General features: G+C 41.2%; 1 protein-coding gene across 1 annotated transcript in view; it reads left to right on the top strand.

The window, feature by feature from the left end:
* Positions 1–13,695, top strand: part of SLC49A4 (solute carrier family 49 member 4) — a 96,952-nt gene extending 83,257 nt beyond the window's left edge. Inside the window, exon 9 of the mRNA XM_004036182.4 lies at positions 801–13,695. Within this exon, the coding sequence (XP_004036230.1) occupies positions 801–916 (116 nt within the window). The 3' untranslated portion in view covers positions 917–13,695. The remainder of the gene's footprint in view (positions 1–800) is intronic.
* The last annotated feature ends 13,192 nt before the right edge of the window (positions 13,696–26,887 follow it).

The following is a 26,887-nucleotide window of genomic DNA, read 5'->3' on the forward strand; positions in this document are numbered from 1 at the left end:
AGGCAGCCACAGTGGTCAGTGTGTGTTGGTAGCAAATGGCTGAGGATTGTCTTGTTGGAGAATCCTGAATTCATGAGAGAGCATTTCTGAAGAACCATGTTCTTGACACATTAAATCAAACAACAACAGAATTGCCCATTCAGATGATGCCAATAGGTTTTCCAATAATTGGCATCATATATAACCATTCATGCTGGTAGAGAAAAAGACTAGAAAGAAATAAGCCAAAATATTCACAGTGATCTCTCTGGGGGCAGAATTATGATTGATTTTTTTGTATGTTTTATTTTTAAATATATTTTCTCATCTATTTTACAGTGATTTCTACTTAATGTTTTTGCTGAGAAATAGATATTTCTATCCAAAACATATAAAAGTGTTATTTCAAAATTCAGATGATTTTCGTATTTGTCTTTTTAATCCATCAGATATTTATAAACAGGGACAAGAGTGATGATGATAGAGGGTACTTAAAAAATAATTATCAAACTAACATTTAAAGGTGATTGATTTTTTTCTTTGAAGTAATTTATTTTGTAACCAAAGTCAAGGTGGATTAAATTGATAAAAAGTTATGAACAATATTGATTAAAAATATTCCACATGGAAGCCCCGTCATATATTACACACATCACTTAGTCTCCAGATTGTCACTATTTATTGAAAGCCAGTTTCTAGGCCTTCCAGAGTACATTTATTGTAAGTACTTTTTAATGCAGAGCAGATTCCTTCCGGCATACAGGTGGTGGTCTGCTGGTGATACATGAATGTTTAAAACTGCATGTTTTTTTGTCTTACAGAGTTGTCTTGGTTCAACTGGTGCCTTCCCGGGTCGTGTTTGCTCAGTCTCCTCCTCATTCTGTGCTTCAGGGAATCCTATGACAGACTCTATCTTGATGTGGTTGTCTCCGTTTAATAGCACAGACTTGAAGGAGTTTAAAAGGAGGCTGGAAATCAATACTGCACACTGCACATTTGCTCGGAATTGCACATCTAACAGGAAAAGAGGGAGAAGAAAGAAACTTCATTCAGAGGTTTTGTTAGGTTACAGATTATCACATTAATTTGATTACTACTAGGTAATAATAATGGGAGACTTGAGTGATAATAGGGGATTTTAAAACTCTACAGATGGCATACCTGTGCCTGCTTCTGGGGTTGGAAGTGTGACTTCTTACACATAAAGCACTACCTAAGTAATTCTCTCTCTGTTTTGTGCCAGTGCTAAACTACTGATTACTTGTAATTATGAAAAGAAATAAAGGGTGTCTATCATATGCAGATAACGCCTTCCCTAAGTCACATATCAGAATAGGAAGATATGCCACTAACTTCTAAAGAAGTTCAAACCCTGTATCCAATTTTAATGATAAAATAGCCAAGAGGTATATCGATGATAGAAATTAGCCACGTGTACACTACATTTTTTCTAATAAAGCCATTTCTTATATGACTCCTTATTTTAATCAGGTCAGAAGCCCTTGGCCATCTTTACTATGGTGATCAGGTGCTTTCCAGTGACTTCTGAGCATAGGCACTGTGTCTCCATCTCAACTTATCCTTGTTTCTGTGAAATACAATTTCATCTACTAGGCCCTTAAATAATTATGTGAGGGTGACTAAATGTTTAATATGATTACATTAAATATTGTATGAAAAAATGTAATTCCATTAGGATCTAGCACTTTGTTACAAGTGAAATGACAAGTCACATGGACATACTGTGTCTTCTGCCTGTATATGGTGGCATGAGATGTAATGTCCAGAGCCAACAATTATTTACCAGGGTTAGATTTTATTCAGTGACCCTCGTTTAAAAATAATAATTTATCACATTGAAACTTTCAGCTCTGTCGAATGATTTCTGAATTACATCCTGTGTTTCAGCTTAGGTTGTAAAATACTCCGTTCTCTGTGGAGTCAGCATATTTGAGAGGGCAGCATTTTGCCAGTACCTATCTTCTTTCTACAGATGATAGCTTTTTAAGAAATAAGAGTTCCACATTGAGTGGCTGTCAGACACAGATTTCACTGTGACGTAAAATACACTGCAGTGAGAGTATGGTATCACCACTATTCATATTTACATCATTCCCCTCACACAGAAAAACCAACCCTTTTCCCAAAAAGTCGAGAATACTGCTATACCTTTATTATTCTCAGCTTCCTCCAGCCCTTCTTCTTGTTTTTCCTCACTTGAAATTGAACCTTCATTGTCAGCTAAGTATATATACTTTTGTGTTTTCCTGGACAGAGTGCAAGTGGCTGTTATCAGCCAAGGTGGTGAAGGTTCAGGAAAGCTGGGCAGCACTGGGCCCTGCTCCTCTCTGCACCTGTGTGCGCCATGACACACCCACATGCAGATTCCCAAGTCTGTCTCCCCTCCCCCTTAGCAAGTACAAGGCTGTGCATTAACTCACCTCGGTCCTAGAGGAGTATCCTAGTACTGCGTGGCAACTTCTAAGACCCTAACTTGTGAAACTAGGGAAGTAAGAAACCGTTCAAATTTAACATCTGTCTTCAGTCATCTTTAAATCGTCTCTCTTTATAAACACTCTGCTCACTTAGCAGAAGGACTGAAGGAACTAAGGAACTTGCTAAAGAGAAGAAGAAAACAAAAGCTAGACTTAGTTCCAGTTAATTCTGTTATTCTTCTGAAATAAAAATGAAATAAAAGGAAGGCAGAATTCTCTTTTTTTTTTTTTTTTTTTAAGACAGGGTCTTGCTCTGTGATGGTGCAATCTCAACTCACTGCAACCTCCATGTCCCAGATGCAGGTGATCCTCCCGCCTCAGCCTCCCGAGTAGCTGGGACTACAGGCACGCACAACCATGCCTAGCTAATTTTTCTGTTTATAGTAGAGACAGTGTTTCTCCATGTTGCCCAGGCTGGTCTCAAACTCCTAAGTGATCCACCCGCCTCAGCCTCCCAAAGTGCTGGGATTATAGGCGTGAGCCACCACACCAGGCCAAGAAGGCGGATTCCTTGAAGATGATTCAAAGCCAGCCATTAAGGATATCCGTAGACCATGACCTGGATGCTAAATAAGCACCACCCCTTCCTGTTCAGAGGGAAGAGAGAAAGGAGAGGGAAGAATTATAAGGTATTTGGTTTTAGTCCGAACTATTATGTTTGAGGATGTTGTGGTATAACGTTCTGCAATAGTAAGATTTCTTGTGTAGAACATTTTAATTATGGTTAATTGCACTTTTTTTTTTTTTTTAAGGGACAGGATCTCAGTATGTTGCCCAGGCTGGACTCAAACTCCTGGGCTCAAGTGATCCTCCTACCTCAGCCTTCCGAGTAGCTGGGACTACAGGCAGGCACCACCACACCAGGCTTAATTCTTCTTTTAACACAAAGTAGAATAACACTCTAAAAGTATTACCTAAATGACTATTTAGTTCAAAACATCCCAAGTGGTAGTGATTAAAAATTCTTGCATTGTTCAGAATTCTTATTTTTAGAATACATGAGGTGAGACGAGTCCCTGTACTTTGTTTGTATGTGCTTACCCCTCCAGCAGGTAATTGTTCTAATTATAAACTGCAACTGTTTTAAGTGATCAAAAATTTCATATACTAAACCTGACAGGAAGGGAACCAAAAGGCTTGGGGGTGGGGAGAAGATTACACATCATTTACTTGAATATTGCAAATCATATTTTCTTTTTGTTTTTATTTCTATCATGCATCAAAATAGACCAGCTGCTTTCTTTGCACTTTCAAACCATTATAGAATCCTAATGAAATGTTACAGCTGAAAGAAATCTTAACCCTTCACTAATCCAAACCCTCATTTTAGAATTTATAGAAACGATTCTAGAGAGGTAAAGTACAACTGAGGCTCACAGTTTCTGACTCCTAAACCAGGTGTTTTTTTCCTACCTCACAGAAGCTTAATTTAGACCATTTTGGGTGTGCATGCATACCTTCATGTTAAAAAATGATAGGGCTTTAACAGTAAGCTTCCATTATTGAGTATAGGAAGTACAAGGATTAAGGTGATTATTTGGTTTATAAGTAAAATTCTCTTTTCTCCGTCACTATCCTGAAGATGCTCTGACAGCTCTTAGCCCTTGGGTTGCAATGACATCATGTAAAAAGATTCTGATGAATAATTCAATCCCATAAACTAAGTCAACACCAATATTAATTGGTAAGGACATGCTGTAGTGCAGGTTCCCTGTGGCTTATCAATTAATACTTCACAGTTTATGGGAAGAAGCATTTTTTAATATGATCCCTGGTGGAGGTATAGGAGCAAGACAGTTGTATCCACAAATGCATTTCACTGGAGGATGGAGCTAATTACGAGAGAATCAAATACAAATGTAATTTTGTATATTTAAATATATATGGCCTGAGGGCCCAGTGTTTTCATAGATCATGTACTCATGTTTAATTATGGAGAATGTTTACAGCTTATTTTTATGAAACCCTTCTAACGAGAGATCTAAGCTAAGGGATTTTAAATTGAAGAGATTAAATCCCCATCTACTTAACTTTTAATTAGTTTTTTGTTTGTTTGTTTTTTGTTTTTTGTTTTTTACTATTTTACTAAAATCCAGGCATTCATCTTACTGTTTGCATAAGTACAAGCTTCACTTTAGGCTCAAGATTGAATAAAAATGCATAGCAAATTTGCTTTAAATTAATGTTTAAAAAATCACATTGCACATTTGTCCCTGAAATAAGTACAGAAATTACTATCATTTTGCCATATTAAGGCAAGTACTAAAGCTGTGATATGAAGAAAATGTCATATTAAAAAAGAAATGCAGGAAACTATGAGAACATTTTATCAAACCTATTTTATGAATATCGGAGAAAAATGCAATTCCACTTTGATTTGGAATTATATTCATGCAGAAGGGACAAGATAGTTTATTTCCTTACTATCAGACAGTGTGCTGGTCTGTTAGGAAATGTGAGCAATACTCAGAGGGAATGTTTCTGGGTGTCAGAAAGTCAGTTCAAGAAAGTGGAACAGGACTTTACAGTGGGCTTTGGGGTACTTTGTGCTCAGTAGAGGCAGGGTGGCCTGCTCACTCAGCAGACATCTTGGCTGTCGAGCTCATTTCCTCACGTGTCCTTCTGGTTCAGATGGAACCTCAAACTTAGGAGAGGATTCCAGGAACTAATACAGAGGCCCGTAGGGGTCCCTTGGAGGGTGTCATCTCTGGCCAGGGGGATGGGAGTGATACAGGCAGTTACATGGCCCTCAGTCTCTCTGATTTACATTTGTTTGTGGTCAGGATTTAGATCACTTTATGATTTTCTGAGGCTCTGACTCGTCAGATACCTTTCTCAACCCTTGGATGAATCTGACCTCAGCTCTGTCCCTGAGACCTTCCACTTTCTCGAACTGACTTTCTGACACAGGCTTCTTCACCTTCAACCCCTCTCCAGGATCCCCAGCAGAAATCCATTCTCATTCCCAAATAGGAAATAAGGCCATACGCTCAGTCTTTCCTCTCCTGAACGAGACGCTAGCAAGCTCAGAACACGAGTAAGCCCAGGTGCTCCAGAAAGATTTAACAGGTCTTCTCACAGCTAAGCCTTAGAAGTTCGAGTATTTCCTTGATATGGGAATTTCAAAGGTCTCTAACAAGTTTCTATAGTTATTACTTGTTGCATTTTTAGAATATGGGCTAATTGCTTTATGTGGTCTTTTGGTTGTGCTCTAGAATCTGATATGCCTCAAACAGTAGCTTTCCATCTTAGCCCACTCTCAAAAAGAGAGAAAAAAAAGCTACCCAGCCCCAGCTGTTCTGTTCATTCAACAAGGGAGAATTAAACTTTTTTTTAACCTACCTAAAAAATGAAAGCATAGAATTGATTTCAGTAGCTTTGATGAAATGATCAAAACACATCAAGCTATTTTAACTCTAAACGTGCTTGCTGGACATAGTACCTTGTAAGGCTTGGGACTCCAAAGGGGATACCAGAACATCAACCCAAACATCACAGAACTCTTCGCATTCCCTACTTTATAAATTCTTCTGATTTATAAAGGCAGCTTCTGCAACCTTGAACAAAATGGCAAGGATAACTTGGAGAAACTGTCAGTTTACCTTAATGTTAGAAAATGATACTTCTTTTAAAGCACTATTTAATTTAGACTTCATCTAATTCAAATTGGCTTTCCCATTTACCCAGAAGGATCATAGAATCAAAGAAATGATCTAATTCAGCCACCTCATTTTACAAATCAGTAGAGAACCTTTTAGGTTAAATGACACAGCCAGGTTTTAGCAGATCACTTGGCTCCTAGACCAGCATTCTATCCCTAAATGATCAATGTGTTAGCCATAAGTAATTCTTTTAAGTAATTTTTTTTCATTTCTTTTAGAGTTTTGAAAATTACATGAGAAATACATGAGTGTATAACTATTATAAAATAGTACAGGAATAGAAAGTAAAGTCTACCTCCATACAAACATGCTGTTTAATCCATTCTCTCCAGAGGGTATCATCATTCATTCTTTCAGAAGAAACTTGTGTATGCATTTACATATTTATGTATAAAAACTCGGGGGGGCATTTAAAATCGAGTCACCTAGGGATCTCTTTCTTGGACCATATTGGTATAAACTTTATGGGCAGAAGCAGAAGTTTCTGAGATCCTTATTTCTCTCCCAGATGAATCTGTCAGATGTAGCATATTGTGGTTAATATAGATGTTTCACAGACCTGCTTATGTACGATCAAGCTTTATCATATTCTAAAGTTCAAAAGTGAGTTCCAATATGCATTATTGAGTTGAGTTCCAATATGCACTATTGTGTTTTCTTACTGGAAATACAATTTCTGTTCTTAACACCATCAACTAAGCTCCCTGTACTGTGAGAAAAGAAAGGAGTAACCGACCTATGAAATCCATATAGATTTCCTCCACAGGACTTTCTTGGCTTCCCTGTCTCTGCAGAGGCACACAATATTATAGAAAACAGAAGCCAAGAGAATAAACTTGTGCAATTTTTTTTTTTTTTTAGACAGGGTCTCACTTTGTCGTTCAGGCTTGAGTGCCGTGGTGTGATCTCAGCCCACTGCAGCCTCAATCTTCCAGGCTCAAGCAAGCCTCCAGCCTCAGCCCCCCACGTAGCTGGGACTACAGGTGTATACCACCATGCCAGCTGATTTTTTATATTTTTCGTAGAGATGGGGTTTCACCATGTTGCCCAGCCTGGCTTGTGCAATTTCGTTTTTTAAAAAAATAGCTAATGGAGATTCTGATAATTCTTATTGTTTCCTGGTCAACTTCTGTGTCTTTCCTAACTTTCAAACTGTCAGTAGAAATGATGAACTGTAGCAGGCCAGAAGCTGAGCTTCATTTGGTCACTTTTTCCTTTCCTGTCTTCTTGCCCATCCAGCTTTCCCCTTTCTGATGGTGTCTTCTTATTTCTGACAATGCTTGGGAGCGAGCTGTTTGACACCCAGATTTTATGAGTTGCCAGCGGTGGAGAGGAGAGAGCCGGGCATGCAGATTCTTCATGGACCCTACTAGAGAGGACAGAGAAAAAGAGCACTGGTGTAGGAGCCCACGGGTCTGGCTCTTAACCCTGGCCTGGTGACTTCAGCTATTTGACCTTGAGCAAGTCACTTCATTTCTCCTTTAGCAACATCTCTAAAATGAGGGAGTGAACAAAAATGTTCCCTTAGATTTCTTCTAATTCAGAAATACCAGTTGATTCTTATTTAAATATGAACATGACCAAAGCATGTGCAGTCTGTAAAGCTGGAGAGGTGCCCAGCACCTTCGTGTTTCCATTTGTGCGGTAGCCCCCCTCATGTGAGCCCTGTACGTGAACATATGAAATCTTATGCTGCATCCACATTCAATAAGAAGAAATTGCTTTTTCAGTGTCTGTGGGAGGAGATAAGCTGCAGGTGCTGTTTATTTTCCCAAAGGACTTTATATATGAAACACAGGGTTTATTAAATTTATCAAATGCAATAAGAGAAAAATCTGTCATCTGATGTTGAGATAGCATTCTGGGAGCCCGGTCGGGGTACTGCATTTGCTCACCAGAATGAGATCAAACGAGATACGAGTCCTTTGGTTTGGTTGGATTCATCATGAGGCAGCATGGGTTTGCACTTGTAGAAATCAAAACTGTTGGGTCAGATAGTAAAGCCAATCCTTGAACTTACATCTTTAGTTAAGGCATCAAAGAATTGTAAGTTGCTTTGCAATGATGGCATCTCCACATGGTCAGATTCTTCCAGTAAACTGTGCAGATATTTTACAGAATAAGAGCTAAGTTTCAGCATGTCAAGGAATGATCTGTACTCAAGTGTTAGTAAACAAGAGTTTTTTTGTTTGTTTGTTTTGAGACAGTCTCTGTCATCCAGGCTGGAGTGCAGTGGCATGATCATAGCTCACTGTATCCCCAGACTACTGGGCTCAAGTGATCTTCCTGCCTCAGCCTCCTGCGTAGCTAAGACTACAAGCGCATGCCACCACCCCTGGCTAATTTTTTATTTTTTGTGGAGAAGGGATCTCACTATGTTCCCCCAAGCTGGTCTTGAACTCCTGGACTTAAGCAATCCTCCCACCTCAGCTTCCCAAAGAGTTGGGATTAAAGGCGTGAGCCCCCATGTCCGGCCAACAAGACTTCCTCGTGACTATAATGTGAACATAATATTAATAGCTCTGAGAGAGAGAAGTGAACCAGAAGACCAACCTCAGTGTCAGGAAGTCTGGGCGTCTGTCTTCTGCATGGCTGAAGACATGGGGCTTTGGGCAAGTCATCTGTTCTCTTTGAACTTTGGCTTCCTCACTTCTGAAATAGGAGGGTCAGAGAAGATGTTTCTTTTTGCTGAAAAGTTTTACAGTTCTCTGATCTATACCCCTTGGTCACACACAACCAAAAAGTAGAAAACATGAGTGCAATACTTTTCCACCAGTACTCCCAGTTTATACATTATCTTCTCAAACCAATAAGGAACTTCTACAAGGCCCTGTTAGTGATGTGTTACAGGTGCCAGCATTAGGGAAACTTTCAGACTGTTATATCTATTCGTTCCTTCATCCATGTATACTTCTATTCATTCTGTATGCAGAGTAATTTATATATGTACAATTACATGGCAGTGAAAGATAATCAGAAAAATGAAGATTTTTTTTTTTTTGAGACAGAGTCTTGCTCTGTTGCCCAGGCTGGAGTGCAGTGGTGTGATCTTGGCTCACTGCAACCTCCGCCTCCCGGGTTCAGGGGATTCTCGTGCCTCATCCTCCCGAGTAGCTGGGACTACAGACATGCGCCACCATACCCAGCTAATTTTTGTATTTTTAGTAGAGATGGGGTTTTGCCATGTTGGCCAGGCCATTCTCGAACTCCTGGCCTCAAGCGATCCTCCTGCCTTGGCTTCCCAAAGTACCAGGATTCCAGGCATGAGCCACCGTGCCTAGCCAGAAGGTTTTTTTTAAAAAAACAAAGACACTCCTGAACTAACAATTACAAAGAGCTAGTGACAGTTTCCCAAATAATTATGCATAACAGGAGCCCATATATTGTTCTCAAATCATAAACCGTAACTGATTTTAAGGAAAAGACATTCTGTCCCACTGATATTCTTTTCATGAGTAAGATCTGGATCTGTCTGGAGGCACAGAATTAATTTTTGCATGAGGAATCCCAACCCTACCATCATTCCATGGCTGAGGAATTGGTTATTACTCCTATGGGAAATTGGGAATGTTGTTGGTACCCCAGCTTTCTCTTAAGACGAAATTTAACAAATGCATACATGCTAAGATGCATACACTCATAAGGCTTTGTGGGTCTCCTTTCTAAGGGGAATTTGAATACTAACAAGAACAAAGACTAAATACCAAAAGGGGGCTTTCTAATGATAGAATTTGGGATATCAGGTAGCCACATAGAGCAGGGCTACTTTGGGGGCTGGAGACTGCAGAAACCCTTCAGGTTTATACGTGTGAGTAAACCTAATCACACTTGATGTATTGCTAGTGAAGTCCCAGCCCCCTGAGCCTTTGCAGAAACCCAAAGAATGCTAAAAAGGGCAGGTTTTAGTTCCTGCCAATTATTTCATTTACTACAAATGCCCCCGGTTCTGAATTTACTTCCCTCCCCACCAGAAATACGTCATTTTGGAGGCTTGTGAAAATTAAGCATTAAGAAAATCCCGCCTCCATCCTAATACACTGCATCCACAAGTCCCAAACAAAATCACTTCCTTGGCCTACACACAAAACTACCTGTTTCTGTTTAGGTCTGTGACTCAGAAAGTGCCTGGAAGAAGTCATGAGAGGGAGTCGATCCCATCTTACCTGCCATAGGAAGAATAGGGCCTGCTCAGTAGAGTTCAGTGTGTGTGTTGAAGGTGGTGGTTCTTAGTCCTTCCCTGAATTCACTAATTCGCATTGCACTCACTCTTCCTGATCAATGAGTTATTGCTGAGAAATCATTGTAGTAAGTAATACAGGTGTCCCCAGTAAAGCCATCCCTCTCCTCCAAACCTCCGCTGTCCCTTGGGTTTTGGCTCCAGGATCCTTGCCCCATGTCCCAAAGAATCCCTACCCATGGGCCTCCCTCCTCCTCTTTTGCCAATTGCACTTGACCTTTTCAGGAAAAAGAAATCAATTGATACCTTAGTCCTAATGTTTGACCCTTTTCTATCTCAGAATAGAGAAGTCCCCGTATTTGTTCTTTTTTTACTCAAGCTTAATATAGACCACCTAGGCCCAGAAGCTCCGTGCTATATTCTGTTGCCTATAATTGTCCTTCCATCTAATTGGGAAAAGGTTACTCTATTGAACCATCTGCTGATTCCCTTGCCTTTTCACTCTTTTGTCAGTATTCCTTTACCAGTAAATTCTTGGTTATCTAGGTCCTGAAGTTTCATTCATGTTTTTTTTAAAAGCTTTAATTTTTCTCAGGAAAACTGTTTCTCTCATCTTAAAGCAGACTATGATCTTTTCTACTTTGTAATACAATTTGAACATAATGAACACTCTAAAGTCAGGCATGGATTTTATCATAAAAGCAGATCGTATTAAGATTTTTTTTAAAAAAGAACCAGGATTGAGGAATCTGTAGCTAATAATTTAATAATTCACCAGCATGTTTTGGGCTCCCACTTCATGATGGCCACTGGGCTAGGCACTGAGGGTGCAGAAGCAAACAAATCAGGCTCCTGGCCCTCAGATTTGCATTCCAGTGAGTCCATTCATAAAACCTAACTCAAAGCCAGCAACACCCCCAAAAGGGCTGTTGGAAGCTTTGTAGCTCATCTGTACAGCTGTCTTGGTTCCTGTACGGGATCTTACTTTCTTGGGAAAATATGTTCTAAATCCTGTTTCCTTGGGCCATTAAAAATCCATGCTGTCCCTAATCAATATATAGTTATGTGTGACCTTCTTAGAATAAAAAAAAATGCCGCTGGACAGCCTTTGAAGGGAAAGGCAGAGAAATCTGTTTTGATGGCTTGAAAATAAGTGAAAAGGTTTTTAGGGAAAGCTAACAAGCTTTCAGAGATTTCAGATCTGCCAGCATTCATTCATTAAGGCATGGGATTAGGCCAAAAGAGCCTCCTACCAAGGGAGAGACAGGAACCATGTAAGGAGATCTGTGAGACCGCAGTGGAAGAGTATTGAAATAGAAGCCAGACCTGTAGACGTATTTGTTAATATGTGTGCCAAGCCAAAGTACAGGAGGAGGCTTGGAGGCATGGAGTTGTGGTGGAAGCAGGTTCTGGAAAGCAGAACTCTGAAGCTGGCTCATTCTCACCAAGTCATCTGGCCCAGCCTCCCGCCTCCAAGCACATCCTGCCTGCAGAGGGTCTGGCTAGCTGCCTTTTCAGCTCTCGAGGGATAGAGATTCTACAACCTCCCTCTGTCATCAGTTCCAGAGCCACTCCCCTTTGCACTAGAAGGTCTTGCTTTCAAAGAATGAGGGTGTGAGGGAGGGAGGGGTCAAGAAACAGAGTGACAGGGGAAACAGGCAGAACAAGTCAGGGCAAAGGACCCCAGCATGAAGAGTTGTGGAGGTGGAGGTGGGGAAGCAGCCTCACATCTCACACTTCCTTCCTTCTCTTAAATGTGAGCAGCTGACTCCAAGCCTTGTGGAAACTCTAGAAGGTAGAACCAGCCATCTGGGGAAGCTGGCCTTACAGATGCCCCGTCTGGCATAGTGGAGGTTCCTGTGCTCTGAGAACGCAGTGTGAATCTAGACATCCACTGCAGCCTGGGAAGAGCTGTGTTTTCTTCAAAAGTCTTTAACTTTCACAGTCACCCCTCTAAAGAAATGTTCTCTGATTGAAGGCATGCTTCTATTCCTACTTTATTGTGTTTCATGCATTCTGCCAGAGTAATTACTTTTCATACCAATTCTTGGATGCAGAGAAATCTCTGGTAGTCTAAGGGGATTTCGATCCAAGTAAAGCTACTATCTCCTATTCCATCCAGACTTTTCCGTCTGCCTCCATTCTCTCAGTCACATACCTAGAAGCAAGCCAGAAAGCTTCTCCAACCAAAATCACTCTCCAAAGCCCAAGCACTTTATTGTTCTCCCTGTCTGTTCTCGAGCCAAGGTGTATTTGGCCTCATTGCCATTAGTTGTCTGTCTTTCATGGCTCTGCACCACATTACAGTCAGAGCAGGAAGGCCAGCAGTGGAGATAGAATTATGGCAGAAACCCAGAGTAGAGGCCTCTGCTGGTGGGGGAGCCTGCAGCACTCTCCACGCTGGTGGGTCCTAGCATGCCCAACAGACCCCCATCCCTTCCCATCAGCCTTGGGCCTTGAGTCTCATTCCAACTCATCCCCTCCCCTTTCCCTTCTTTCCAGTCCCAGGTGACACTTGATGCCTCTGACTCCTTTGAAGAGGGCATCAAGAAGTGAAAGAACAAAGTCCTTTTCTGTTCGGGATCTGGGTCCATCCTGGGAGAGGTTTTTGGCAGAAATGGCTGCAGTGGAACCCTCTGACTGCCAGGGTGAAATAGTGCTCCAGCAGGCTGCGGTAGACTCACTGCCAGAGTGGGTCAGGACTGGCCCAGAGGACAGGGTCATCTCTTGAGAGTCCTCCCAGCTCCAGGGCCTGATTTTAAAGCAGTAACACGAGGATATAGGTTATATACAGGCTCCTGGAAGGCAGGTGCCGCAGCTCCTGTGACACCCCATATGCCTGAGCAAGCTTCTCCAGCACAAGAGATGATGCAAGTATGAATGGGTGCGGGGGGAGCTTAAAACCTGCCAACACTGAGACTTGATGCCAGGGGCCGTGCACCTGCTCTGCCACCTGCTAGGTCTGTGCAATGGTCAGAGCAGAGGTGTGTGATGAGTTCAGCTCCCAAACACATCCACACTTACGAAGTGTTCTGTGTGTTTTTAAATAATCCTTACCATGTAAAGATTGTATTACATTTGTATACAAAATTTTTTTGCATTTTACTTTTGTAATATTTGGGGTTTTATAGATTTTTATTTTATGGCCAAGTATACTTTTGTAAGGAAATGTTGAAGTCTTGAGTATTTTTATTCTTTTAAAAAACTATAGTTAGTGTCAACTGTGAGCACTGATAAATATTATTCATGTGTGGTTTTCCTTCTTTTTAATCCAGACTTTTTAAGAAACTGTTTTGGCATAGAGCTTTACTTAAAATGCTGCTTCATTTTACACGTTGTGAATACTGAAGATTCTAAAAAATAAAGATGCATTTAAAATCTCTGTGCTGTTCCATTGTAGAAATGGTAATGTGCATTGCTTTGCCAAAGTGGTAATTAAATGTTTAATGGTTTAGAACTCCTAGTTCACAACAGGGCTTCTCGTCATCACTTGCAGCGTGTGAGCTTCCAAATAAGCCGCCATTTCTTTGGAAAACGCACGCACTTAGGCATGGCGATCTCCTGTTCCGTTAGGAAATACGGTTATGTTGACATTATGGTTACTGTGCTTGTGGTTTTGCAATAAACATGTATTGAAAGCACTTGTGATAACGTGGTCCGCATTTTGTTTTTAATCAAACTCCAAATGGCAGTAGAAGTGGAGCCAAAGCTTCCTGAGCGTTCGGGCAGCAAGATGTGGTGAGAAAAAAAATACGAGCAAGGAAGCAGAGGCGGCTGGGCCAAATCCTTCTCCTCCGCAGCAAGCCCGGAGACGGGGATTCCGTTGTCTCTTTTGGAAATCCCCTGTCCTCATTCATTTAAAAAACATAAAATCAAGGAGGGGGATAATTACATTTACCTTTGCCTGGATTTTATGGTGTTGGAATAGAGTGAGGAGCACAAAGCTCCTGGCACATTTTGATTGCCTCATACGTGTTCCTGGCCTTCTTCCCTCCCTTCCCTCTTGAGTCTTCAGCGTCTATTCAATCAATGCTGGTTGGGTGAACACACAGTGTATCTATCTTAATGCCATATAGGAAACAGAATTCTTACCCTGATTTTTAAAAATAATTTTTCCATTATAAAATAATACACAGGGCCAGGCACATGCGTGTAATCGCAACACTTTGGGAGGCAGAGGCAAGAGGATAGCTTGAGCCCAGGAGTTCAAGGCTGTAATGAGCAGTGACCCTGCTACTGTACTCCAGCCTAGGTGACAGAGTGAGACCCTGTTTAAAACAAAAAACAGCTATTAAAGACATTTTTAAATACAGAAAAGTGTAATGCTTTCTTCTTGCTGTAAATGTCTTTTAATATAGTACAGATTGTACTGTGTTTTTGTTTTATATTCTTAACATTATATCCTGAACATTTTCCCATAACAAGGAAACATAATTTAAAATTTCATTTTATTGTGGGACATTAGGTTGTTCCTGAGGAGATCGATTCTGGGGAATACCCATTGTATATTTATCCTAGTTTCTGATGATTTTGTTAGAAAAGATACCCAGAAAGCACATTACTTTGTTCAGATATGAAGACTTTAGCTCCCGATATGTGTCCCCAGGTTAGTTCTTTAGCCAGCCCCATAGGGTCTACTAGCAAATTAATGCATTTCAGGATTCTGCTCAGGTGAGAAGGGTGACAGGAGAGTGAGTGACACTGACCTCTTCCCCTTCCTGTTCTTTACTTACAAACCACATGCCCTTGGCATGAATCGGCCCTATTTCACCTCTTTAGTTCTTTCTTATATAAAACACTGGACCTGATAGCGGGGTGCAGTGGCTCACGCCTGTAATCCCAACATGTTGCGAGGTCAAGACGGGAGGATCGCTTGAGGTCAGGACTTAAAGACCAGCCTGGGCAACGTAGTGAGACTCCATCTCTACCAAAATAAAAACTTAAAACACACACACACGACTTGATGATATTTAAGACCATTCAATTCTTAATTCTAGCAAAAGACAGAAAGGAGACGATGTAGGAAGGGCTGGAGGGAGGGAGGCAAATTCTCATTTGGATATAAATGGAGATGGGGAGGCTCTATAAGGGATACTTTCGTTTTTCACTAGTGGTGTCTCAGAGAGTTGTTTCATGCATAATTTATTGGATGGGTATCATTTGTTCCCTAAAGGATGCTAGGTTATATTTTTGAATTTTGTCAACAAAGCAATTTTTATGAAGCCGAAGATCATATTTTTCACATTCACTTTGACATATCCATGACTCAGATTGCGGAAACAGGCCTGAACCCCCAGTGCTTAGCTCAGTAACAGTGGTGATAATTTTGGGTGCTTGCTCTATGCCTGATACTGTTCTAAGCACTTTCCATGCCTCAGCCTCACAGCAAACCCGGAGTAGTTTCTATTATTAGCTCCATTTTGCATCAGAGGAGAAAACTGCCCCAGGTCAAATAGCTGGTGTGTGGGGTGGAGCTGGGTTTGAGCCCAGGCCATGTGGCTGCTGCAGAGCCCCGGGCTCTAACCAGGAAACAGTAGGTGCTGGGTAGCTCTTTATCCAAATGTGGAGGGAAGGGGGTTTTCCGAGGGCCATGGATTTGTAGAGGCTGCCCTTTGTGCTACACGAAGTCCTTTAATCAATTTACTCTTCTCAGAACCCCTGCGAGGTAGGTGTCACCACCCCCATGTCACGCAGCACACAGCTACTCAGTAAATAGTGGGGCTGGAGTTCGGAAGTCCACGGTCATCCCTCAGCATCAGGGGCCCTTGGATCAGAGCAAGGGGCACAAGAGGCTCACAAGCCCGAGAGACTGAAGGAAAGCAAGAACTGCCTTTCCTAAAACTGATCTAAGACAGCGCCTGCTGACAAGAGGTCACGGCTGTGTTCCGCTTCCCGCTTCCCCTTTCACCTTCTCCCTGTTCCCACTTCACAAGCAACAGACACATCTCTCACACCTAGCAGCACTGCTGCGGAGGTCCTGGATGTAAAAAATAAAAATAAAAAAACTAATAGTAAAATTAAAACCTCCTCACTGCCAGAAAAAAGTGAGAGAAGACGATTAAGAATGTGCATCCACGGTACCTCTTACGACAGTTGTCATGATGAGTCCAGGGTAGCGCTTTGTATCTGTCCCTTTTCTGTATGTATTTCTGTCCCAGACAATGTGGCATTAGAGATGGGGTGCTTTGACTCGGGATTTTCAGGATTCAGATGGATTATAGAGTGGAGTAGCAGAAAGAATGGCAATTGTTGTTTAATAATCTTACTTCTCCTGTTTCCCAACTACTGTGAAAGATCGCCAAACCGCTGAAGGCAAGTTCTGAGAAAAGAAGGCAAGGAGGGCATCAGTGAGCAACCATGAGGGCAGCAGGACCTTGTTTCTTCCACGTGACACTCGGGTCAAGGCTGCACACCTTATCTAACTATATTCCAGGTTGGAATAAAGCATGCTGCTTTTGAGTTCATCCTCTCTGCCTCTTCACCATTCTCAGTAGTAAGGAGGAGCTTCGACAGTACTTCCTTCTCTGGTGCCTTGGTCTGTGTCCCAGGGGCATCCTTGAGAGTATTGCAAAGAGGCAAAGGTAGGAAGTTCCCTATTCCTTACTGTACAGATGAACAATACACCTTCGAGTAAAAGGAACATTGTAAGAGGTAAGTTTGTATTTTACATTTTCTTGGACATTTATTCATACTTTTCTAACCACTTAATGAAGGTACAGTTGACATACAGTTAGCCTCACATATTTGAAGTGTAAAATAAAAGTTTTGACAGGTGCACACCCATGAATCCATCACTACCATCAAGATAGTGAACACCACCCCCTTTAATACCCTTCCTTCCCTACCACCCCTCCTGTCTCCATACCCCCTCCCCGGGCAGTCACGATTTGCTCTCAGTCACTATAGATTCATTTTTATTTTCTAGAATTGTATATAAATGGAATCATACAGTATGTCCTGTTGTTCTAATTATTTTTGTCTGGCTTCTTTCACTCAGCATAATTATTTAGAGATTTATTCATGGTGCTGCATGTATCAATAGTTTGTTCCTTTTTATTGCTGAGTTAGATTCCATTGTGTGGCTATATCACAATGTGTGTATCCATTTATGTGCTGATGGATATTTGCATCCTGTGCAGTTTTTGGCTCTTATCAATAAAACTGCTATGAGCCTTTGTGTACAAGTCTTTGTGTGGACATATGTTTTCCTTCCTCTTGGGGAAAAACCTAGGAATGGGATGGCTGATCATATAGTAAGCATATGCTGTTAAATACAGATTATAGCAACCCGTTGTTTTGGACTAAGCTCCTGCACCAAGCCCCGATGGACCACTCTAAAAGTAAAAATGGAGTCACTCATGCTAAAGTTCCATATCACCAAACGGAAAATAAGTTATTATCTGACCTTCTAAGAAATCAGAAGAGAGAACGGCCAATTCCCCAGACAGGCCAGTTTCAGTCTTTAATGGGCATGACAATGAAGTTCTCCATGTTTTCATCCTTATGACAAAAAGTCACCTGAAGTCACCTGACGGGAACCAGTTATCTTTCCCCTGTTTTGTCTCCCTGTCCCCCATCACATGGAAAGTAACTTTGAAATGACCTCTACTCTTTTCTCTTAGTTTTTGCTTCCTTCAGCCCTTCTCTGTCTATAAAGCCAGCCTCTTCTGTTCAGCTCATTGGAATACTTACTCTATTTTATGGAATGAAGTGTTGCTCAATTCTAGAATGGCAATAAAACAGATAAATAAATAAAATAAATAAATAAAATAAAACAGATAAATAAATAAATAAATAAAACAGATAAAGTTCTTTAAGCTAAATTTGTTATAATTTTTGTCTTTTGAAATGCTTGACTTCCAAACTGTTTTCCAAAGTGGTTTCATTTCTCATTCTCACCAGCAGTGTAGAAGAATTCTAGTTGTCCCATATCCTTACTATGCCTTGTATGATTAGCCTTTTTATTTTTTATTTTCATTTTTTATTTTTATTTTTTGAGACAGACTCTTCCTCTTGTCACTCAGGCTGGAGTGCAGTGGCACAATCTCAGCTCACTGCAACCTCTGCCTCCAGGGTTCAAGTGATTCTCCCACCTCAGCCTCCTGAGTAGCTAGGACCACAGGTGCGTGCCACCACACCCGGCTAATTTTTGTATTTTCAGGAGAGACAAGGTTTCACTATGTTGCCCAGGCTGGTCTCGAACTCTTGACCAGTATCCACTCGCCTCAGCCTCCCAAAGTGGGATTACAGGTGTGAGCCACCGCACTCAGCCTGATCAGCCTTTTTAATTTTACCCATTGTAATACTATGCTGTGGTATCTCATTGTTTTAATTTGCATTTTCCTAATGACTAAGGATGTTGATCATCTTTCCACTTGTTTATTTGCCACCCCTAAATCAGCTCTGGTGGAGGGCCTCTTCAAACCTTTTCCCCATTTTTTTACTGGATTATTTTTTTCTCACTGGATTTTTGTTTCTTGGTTTGGTTTTTGAGACAGGGTTGTGTCCAGGCTTGTCTTGAACTCCTGAGTTCAAGCAGTCCTCCCACCTCAGCATTCTGAGTGCCTGGGATTACAGGTGTGTGCCACCATGCCTGAGTCTCATTGGGCTTTGATCATTTTTTATATGTTCTGGATTCGCAAGTGTTTTCTCCTAGCCTGCGACTTATCTCTTCATTCTTTTAACAATGTCTTTCTTAATTTTGATGAAGTACAATAAATCAATATTTTCTTTTATGGATTGTTGTGCCTTTGATGTCACATCAATCCTTGCCTAACCCAAGCTCATAAAGATTTTCTCGTATTTTTCTTTTAAAAGTTTTACCATTTTTATTAAATTCTGCCAAAAGATTATCATCAAATACTATAAAATCCATATTCATCTTTTACTTGGGCACAAGTCTTCTCATCATTGCCAACTAGTCTATTCTTAAAAATTTCTGCCATAGATTTCAATGTCCAAAATCTAAAAGATTTCATCTGTAAATAATTCATTTAACAACAATGATTTTTCAATTTCTGAACTTACTGGCCTTCTGAGGTGTCGCACACTCTCTCTTGTGCACACATTGTCTTTCTCTCCTGTTAATTTTTCTCATTGTGGTAATAAGTGACGTTTATTCTAAACTTCTGTTCTCTAAAATTTTACTTTGTATTTAATAATTGTCAAAGTTCAAATATCTTTATAATGTTTGATATCAATAATAATCATGGATATCTTAATCCCAAATACATTTTTAAACTTAGATTTTATAAGATATTTTTAAAATTAAAATTATAATTCATATACATATTTTCATTGCAGAGAAGTATGATAGGTGAACAATGAAAGACTTTCAGGCTTAAAAATGTATTACATTAAAATAAAATTCTGTGGGGGAAGTAGAAGGATACTCCGAGGAGTAAAAGGAACAAAGCAAATTTTCCAATTGTTCAAGAATTCTTTCTGTATTTTTTTAAAACGCTGTACTTTTTAGATTCTCTTGACTACATTTTAAAAGAACAGTTATATTTTTAAAATGTCACTATTTACAATATGCCAGAAATTACATCTTTTGCAGCTCTTTACGATGAGAAATTCTAGATGTCAACATAAAAATTGTGAGGGTGTAACTAATGTTTTGGAAATCTTTCAGAAAGTATGTGGTAAAAAAATAATAATAACAATAATAGTCTTCTACCCCACAGTACTTCACAGAAACGAACAAGCAGGAACATGTGTGGTGCTGGCTGAGAGCTGGATTCACTCCTCTGAGTGGGGAGATAAGATGTCCGGGAACTGGATTTACCTCAGCACATAGACCGTTTATTTCTGGATGTGGCCCAGGAAAGCAAACACAAATGTGTCAAACTCCTCTTTTCTCTGAAAGGGAATTTAAAAGTAAAGATCATAGGCCAAGCCAATGGAAACATCTTTTGGGCAAAGAATCTCCTTTGTAGGGTATTTGGGTAGAGGGAGAAGTTGGTCCAGGAGAGTGAGTTCTGAGCCACCGTGGATGTCCATGAGATAGAGAGCTCCTACAGTTACAAGAATCATAGAGTCACTTCAGCCATCGTAAGAAGGTGATTCGACTGGATATGGGTTGGAGCCAAGAGGGGGCCAGCTACCTTTTCTCTCTCTCCCTCCCTGTCTCTCAATCTCAGCCAGTCCGGTCTTTCTCCCTCGCAGTCTCGGTGTTTCTGCTACTTTCTTCTATCGCTACTAGCCTATCTTATCCTCATTCTTCAGCCCAGATCCCACAGACAGCCACTCTGACTGGCTTAGCTGATTTCCCTCTGGGCTTTTGGGTAGGGTCCTTCAAGACTGCACACCGTGGCAGGCAGCCAATCTGTAGCCATCCCTGTGCAAAGACCAGCTCAACACTGCTTGTCTGATGGGAGGAGGATGGGTGGGAGGAGCTGTTTCAGAAACCTGGGAGTAATGGACATGACAAAACCGTGACTGAGATATCCATTTGCCTGTCATTTTCTAGGGTGGAGATGGAAGTCTGGTCTTCCCATGCCCACTTGTCTCAAGCCCCTCCCACACATCAAGTGACAATAACAGCTTTTCTATCACCATTTAGGGACCATATGGACATTAAAATGAAGATGAAGAGAACACAGGAACTCTGTAAGTCTAAAAAGATGCCCTAAACAGCCAGAAGGGCCCCATTCCTTGCCCAGATCACAAGTGCTGGTAACGGAGGGTTGGGGGAACCAGGGAGGAATTCCAGGAACCCTGGGCCTTGTCCCTACTCCTGAGATAAGGAAAGGGGTGGAAGAAGGGAGGGCCGTAGGATCCCAGACAGCTTCAGTGTCGAGGGCTTTGGGATTCCCTCTGCCCAAAATGCCCAGGTATAGATCCTGAAAGCCCCAACATCACTGACTTCTTTGAGGTCAGACCCTGAAAACCTCTATGCACGGTCAACCAGTCACACTTAGGCTGGAATCTGCGTAGCCAATTGATATTTTAAAGAAAAGGAACCCAGGAAACATAAGACATCAAAAGAGGCAAGATTTGATGGCAAAAAAAAAAAAATAATAAGTTGTAAGCCGAGCACGGTGGCTCATGCTTGTAATCCCAGCACTCTGGGAGGCTGAGGCAGGTGGATCACCTGAGGTCAGGAGTTTGAGACCAGCCTGGCCAACGTGGTGAAACCCCATCTCTACTAAAAACACAAGAAGTCAGCTGGGTGTCGTGGCAGGCTCTGGTAATCCCAGCTACTTGGGAGGCTGAGCCAGGAGAATTCCTTGAACCAGGGAGGCGGTGGTTGCAGTGAGCCAAGATTGCACCACTGCACTCCAGCCTGTGGGACAGAGTGAGACTCTGTCTGAAAAAACAAGACAAAACAACAACAAAAAACCCAAATAACAAAACAAAACCAGGTGTAGTGTGGCTCTAAAGGAACATCTGACCAGGTTCCTGGGGAACCAGGGCCATGGGAGGAAGAAGGGACTCTTCTCCCATGAGAAGGGCCTGGAGTTGCAGGGACTGTCAAGTCACTTTGGCCGACTTTTTTGCTCCCCTAGAATGAACCCTGCACTAAAAGTGGAGAATCACTTCTATAAGAGAAAGACATAAAAAGAAAAGATATAAGGTAATGTTACAGTGAGTTGGGCAAATCTATCAAAATTTAAAAACATGTATACTCTTTGAGTAATTCTATTTTTTCAGAATTCATTCTGCCATTATAGCTGTATATATATATAAGGATAGTATTCGCCTGTATTCGCCTGTAATCCCAGCACTCTGGGAGGCCGAGGCGGGTGGATCACTTGAGTCCAGGAGTTTGAGACCAACCTGGACAACATAGTGAAACTTCATCTCCACAAAAAATTACAAAAAACTAGCTGGGCGTGATGACATGCACCTGTAGTCCCAGCTACTCAGGAGGCTGAGGTGGGAGGATCGCTTGAGCCTGGAAGGCAGAGGCAGAGGTTGCAGTGAGCCGTGATTGCACCACTGCACTCCAGCCTGGGTGACAGAATGAGACCTTGTCTTATTAAAAAAAAAAAAAAAAAGAAAAAAAGTATTTGCAACATTGTAACAAAAGATTGAAAATATCCTAAAAGTTCATCATTAGGGGTTTGGTTAAATAAATGCTGGTGGCAATTGTTGGGGGAAAGACAGACATGGAACACTCTAGGTGACAGACTGTTAAGTGGGAAAGCTGGTGCAGAATAGTGTGTACAGGTGAGCCCATATGTTGCCCAGAACACACACTTGGGCAAATGCTAAAATCAATATTGGGTTAAAGTTGGGGTCAAAACCAAATATTACCATCTCAGAATGAAACTCCTGGGATGCAAGAATTAACCTGAAATTTCATCCCAAAGAATGTAATTATTATTATAATTTTGCTAATGGTCAAATTCTAAGTTTGACCTTATGGTGCAAGAACAGTAATCACTCAGCATGATCAGCTGCAAAACGGCTCTGTGATCACGTCACTGCAGTTGTTGTTGTTTTTGAGACAGAGCTTCGCTCTTGTCACCCAGGCTGGAGTGCAATGGCGAGATCTCGACTCACTGCAACCTCCACCTCCCAGGTTCAAGCAATTCTCCTGCCTCAGCCACCCAAGTAGCTGGGATTACAGGCACCCACCACCATGCCCAGCTAATGTTTTGTATTTTTAGTAGAGATGGGGTTTCACCATGTTGGCTGGGCTAGTCTCGAACTCCTGATCTCAGGTGATACACCTGCCTCAGCCTCCCAAGGTGCTGGGATTGCAAGCATGAGCCACAGCACCTGGCCTTCACTGCAGTTTTGTCATAAGAAATAGACGGTCACTTTCCACTCAGAATGGGAGAGAAGCCAGGTATTTTTCGGATATTACATTTTCCTGTGCTTTTTTTCTTTTCTTCATTCTCTTTATATCCCTTGTTATGTCTGAATCAAAGATGATTTGTCATGGATATTGTTCATGGTTTTGCAATTTTTTTCTGCTTATGGAATGTTGAGATAGAAAAGCTAACATTCTTTTTTTAAAAATTCATTTTCATAAGATGTGAATTCCCAAATAGAATTTATTCCTGAAAGACTCATAACCTAAATGGAATTAAGTATCAAAAATCAAACATAATTGTTAAAGGTGATTTTATTTACCATAATGCATGTGAGATATGCACCAAACTAGACAGATACTAGAGTTATGACTTAATCAAATATCTATTATTCTGACTGGTATTATTGAAAATTGTTTAACATTCATTGGCTTACAGAGATGATAATGTTCTTCCTAAAGTTATCTCACTAACATTCTCTCTCAATATTCTTTTTAATTCTCAGTCTCTTTCTCAATTTATTTGCTATTTAAAAGTGCTTAATTGTTTTTGAACATAAAATTAGCAGTCTTCACCATCATTATGTGAAACATTAATTACTGTGGCTTTTTAATCTTATAATAATAAATATATGTAGTTCAAATGACTGAGAATTTTAACATATGAAGCATAAAAGAGACTTTCATTTCACTTCAAGACTCATTTGCTATTTATAGTGAGTATCATCTATTAATAAATCTAAATGGTATGCCTCGTGCATATTACTAATGTTGATATGCTGATTAGATATAATGATAGACCGGGTGCAGTGGCCCACACCTGTAATCCTAGCACTCTGGGAGCCAAAGTGGGAAGATGGTGTGAACCCAGGAGTTTGACACCAGCCTGGGCAACATAGTGGGACTCCATCTCCACAAAAATTTTTAAAAATTAGCCAGGCATGGTGGCATGCGCCTGTAGTCTCAGCTACTTGGGTGGCTGAGGTAGGAAGATTGCCTGAGCCCTGGAGGCTGAGGCTGCAATGAGTCATGATCACACCACTGCACTCCAGCCTGGGCAACAGAGCAAAACCCAGTCTCAAAAAAAAAAAAAAAGATATAGTGATAACCTGTGTAACGATGACTGTAGATTAAGCACAAACTCTCAGGGATATTATAAATAATATTGAGGTAGGCATTCAGCTACTGAGACTTCCAAAAGCTGAGGTTGAAGGCCAATTCAAAGATTTCTACTGAATATCGAGGCCAAAGCCGACTTTTGGTGCGTTTTATGTACACACATGATAAACATACATATATGTGTCTGTGTCCCTGATCTACCTCTAGGTGCCTCATGGAATGAGATCTTGGGGCCTAGGAATCAAGAATGGGAGATTCACTTTTTATTGGATATCCTTTTGTACTGTGAGCTCTTTGGAGCCTACACCCCTAGGAATCTCGGAAGGGAGATTTATCAGGGGTGGTGGGGGAAGTGGACCCTCTGTTTTTGAGAGTGCTCAGTGCTGGGCAGAGCTGATTAGGAATGTCCAAGTACGGTGGGGGTCCTGTATCCTACCAGCCCTGGAAACTGGGGTGCAAACCTAGGGAAACATCTCCCTTTTAGGGTGATTGGAGGGTGATTGGTGGAAGGACCTTATGGGTAGGGATAAATTTTCCCACAAACTCCAGAGTTCACATTCCAGACTCTAAAGCCTGAGCCTCCTCCAGTCAGCACAGCTACAGAATTAGAGGTGCAGCCCCCAAGGACTAAGTGAGTGCCCTGTTGGCAGCTCAGGATGAGGAGAGAGGCTTTTCCAGAGCAGCGTGTTTGGGGCTGGCCTGCAGGGTTCTCAGTGAGTCATCAGGGTGACCTAGCAGTGCAGCTGGGGGCCATGGAGTGGTCTGAGTGGCAGGCCAGGCTGGCTCAGAACAGCTGGGCCCTGGGAGGAGCCTGGGGCCCCAGTGAGCACAGGCCTGGTGGACCTCCAGTTAAAAGACTCCTTCCTAGGGAGCTCCTGAAATGCTGGACCCAGGTGACTGACACATCGTTTGGTAGAAATGGCGGGATGTCTCTCCTCTTCTGGAAGATCCCCTTTTGGAATGCTGCAAGTCTCAGAGGCAAGGCTCGTCCAGTTGGCTGTCCAAGGAAGACATATTCACAGGTTCCTGTGTGAGGATGATGGGTTCAGGGTGTCTGATTTCCCCAGATGGCCCAGCCTAAGGCACACAGCTACTTCTATGGCCAAAATTCTCTTCAGGGGATTGATATGTTACACTCCCACCAGCAGTGTATTCTCATTTGATGGTTACTAACCCTAAGGGCTAACACTGATGAGTACTTGCTACCTGCAAACCTTCACTTCTGGAAATTTATCCTAAGGACATAGGAATATGTATAATAGAAGGAGGTTCATAATAGTATTCATTGGTAAAAGAAATTTTGAAACAAATGAGAGTGGTTTAAATAAATTATGATACATTTATGTAATAGAATGGTACATTTACATAATAGAGAATAAAATGTATGTTGTGGAATGGATAATTCTATGTAATAGAAATAGAACTTATATAACAGAAAGTTAGGATTTTTCAACCATTATGCAAACCTTTTCCAAAGTAAATCTTAGTGGCATAAACAAATAAAATATATAAAAATTGAACTTTCTCTTATTGAAGTGGTGGGGTGGGGTACATTTTTACCTGTGGAGCCCTGCAAACAAAGCCCTCTCTCCCTCCCTGACCCCATCCTAGGGCAGCCACTGAAAGGGATCCTGAGGCTCTAGAGAGAATTTTTTTTTTTTTTTTGAGATGGAGTCTCACTCTGTCACCCAGGCTGGAGTGCAGTGGCACCGTGTCAGCTCACTGCAACCTCCGCCTCCTGGGTTCAAGCAATTCTCCTGGCTTAGCCTCCCAAGTAGCTGGGATTACAGGCACCCACCATCACGCCCAGCTATGTTTTTTTTTATATCTTTAGTAGAGGCAGGGTTTCATCATGTGGGCCAGGCTGGTCTTGAACTCCTGACCACAGGTGATCCGCCTGCCTCAGCCTCCCAAGACAATTTTTAACAATGTAGGAAAATAATGATATAATGTTTTGTCTTAAAATCAGAATAAAAATCATCCACATAGAATATCTTAATTTTATGAAACACTCTCAAATCTGCACAGAGCCATAGAAAAACACCTGGAAAAAGAGCATATTAAAATGATGGTTGTCTCCTGGTTGGATTTTAGGGCATCTGTATTTTTCTTTTTAATAAGCTTTTCTTTTTATTTTCCAAAATTTCTTTAATGAACATGTACCATGGTTATAATCAGGGGAAAATAAGAAGTTATTTATTTCCCTCCCAATATTTACCCCAACATTCAGTTGGGACCAAAAATCTCAAAGGCTCGTCCCTCTGGTGTTGTATCCTGCATGATTAAAAATTGTAATATATATTAAAAAGTTATGATTAAGTCCATATACAGTGTTTCAGTTACTGTGACTATTATCAATATGATCATGGTTGAACCAAATGGTAAACAAGGATTACATTTCCCTTCCTTGTGCTCTTTTTTTTTCCTTTCCTGGTGCCAATAATCATCTCATTTTTGGAGGGAAGAGGATGTAACAGGGATGGGACAAAGAAAGGGATTCTGGGCTGGCTGTTAAAGCTCTATTTCTTGACCTGGATTATTGTTACAAGGGTGTTTGCCCTACATTCACTAAGCTATACTTGCTTTTTTATGATTTTCTGTACCTGTGTTTTATTTTACAAAAAAGAAAAAAAGCTTAAATAAATTATGCAGCAAGAACCAATAAAGCCTCTCCTTATTTGCTTAGTTTTCT

The sequence above is a fragment of the Gorilla gorilla genome, chromosome 2, assembly GCF_029281585.2.
Source record: "Gorilla gorilla gorilla isolate KB3781 chromosome 2, NHGRI_mGorGor1-v2.1_pri, whole genome shotgun sequence".
Lineage (NCBI taxonomy): Eukaryota > Metazoa > Chordata > Mammalia > Primates > Hominidae > Gorilla > Gorilla gorilla.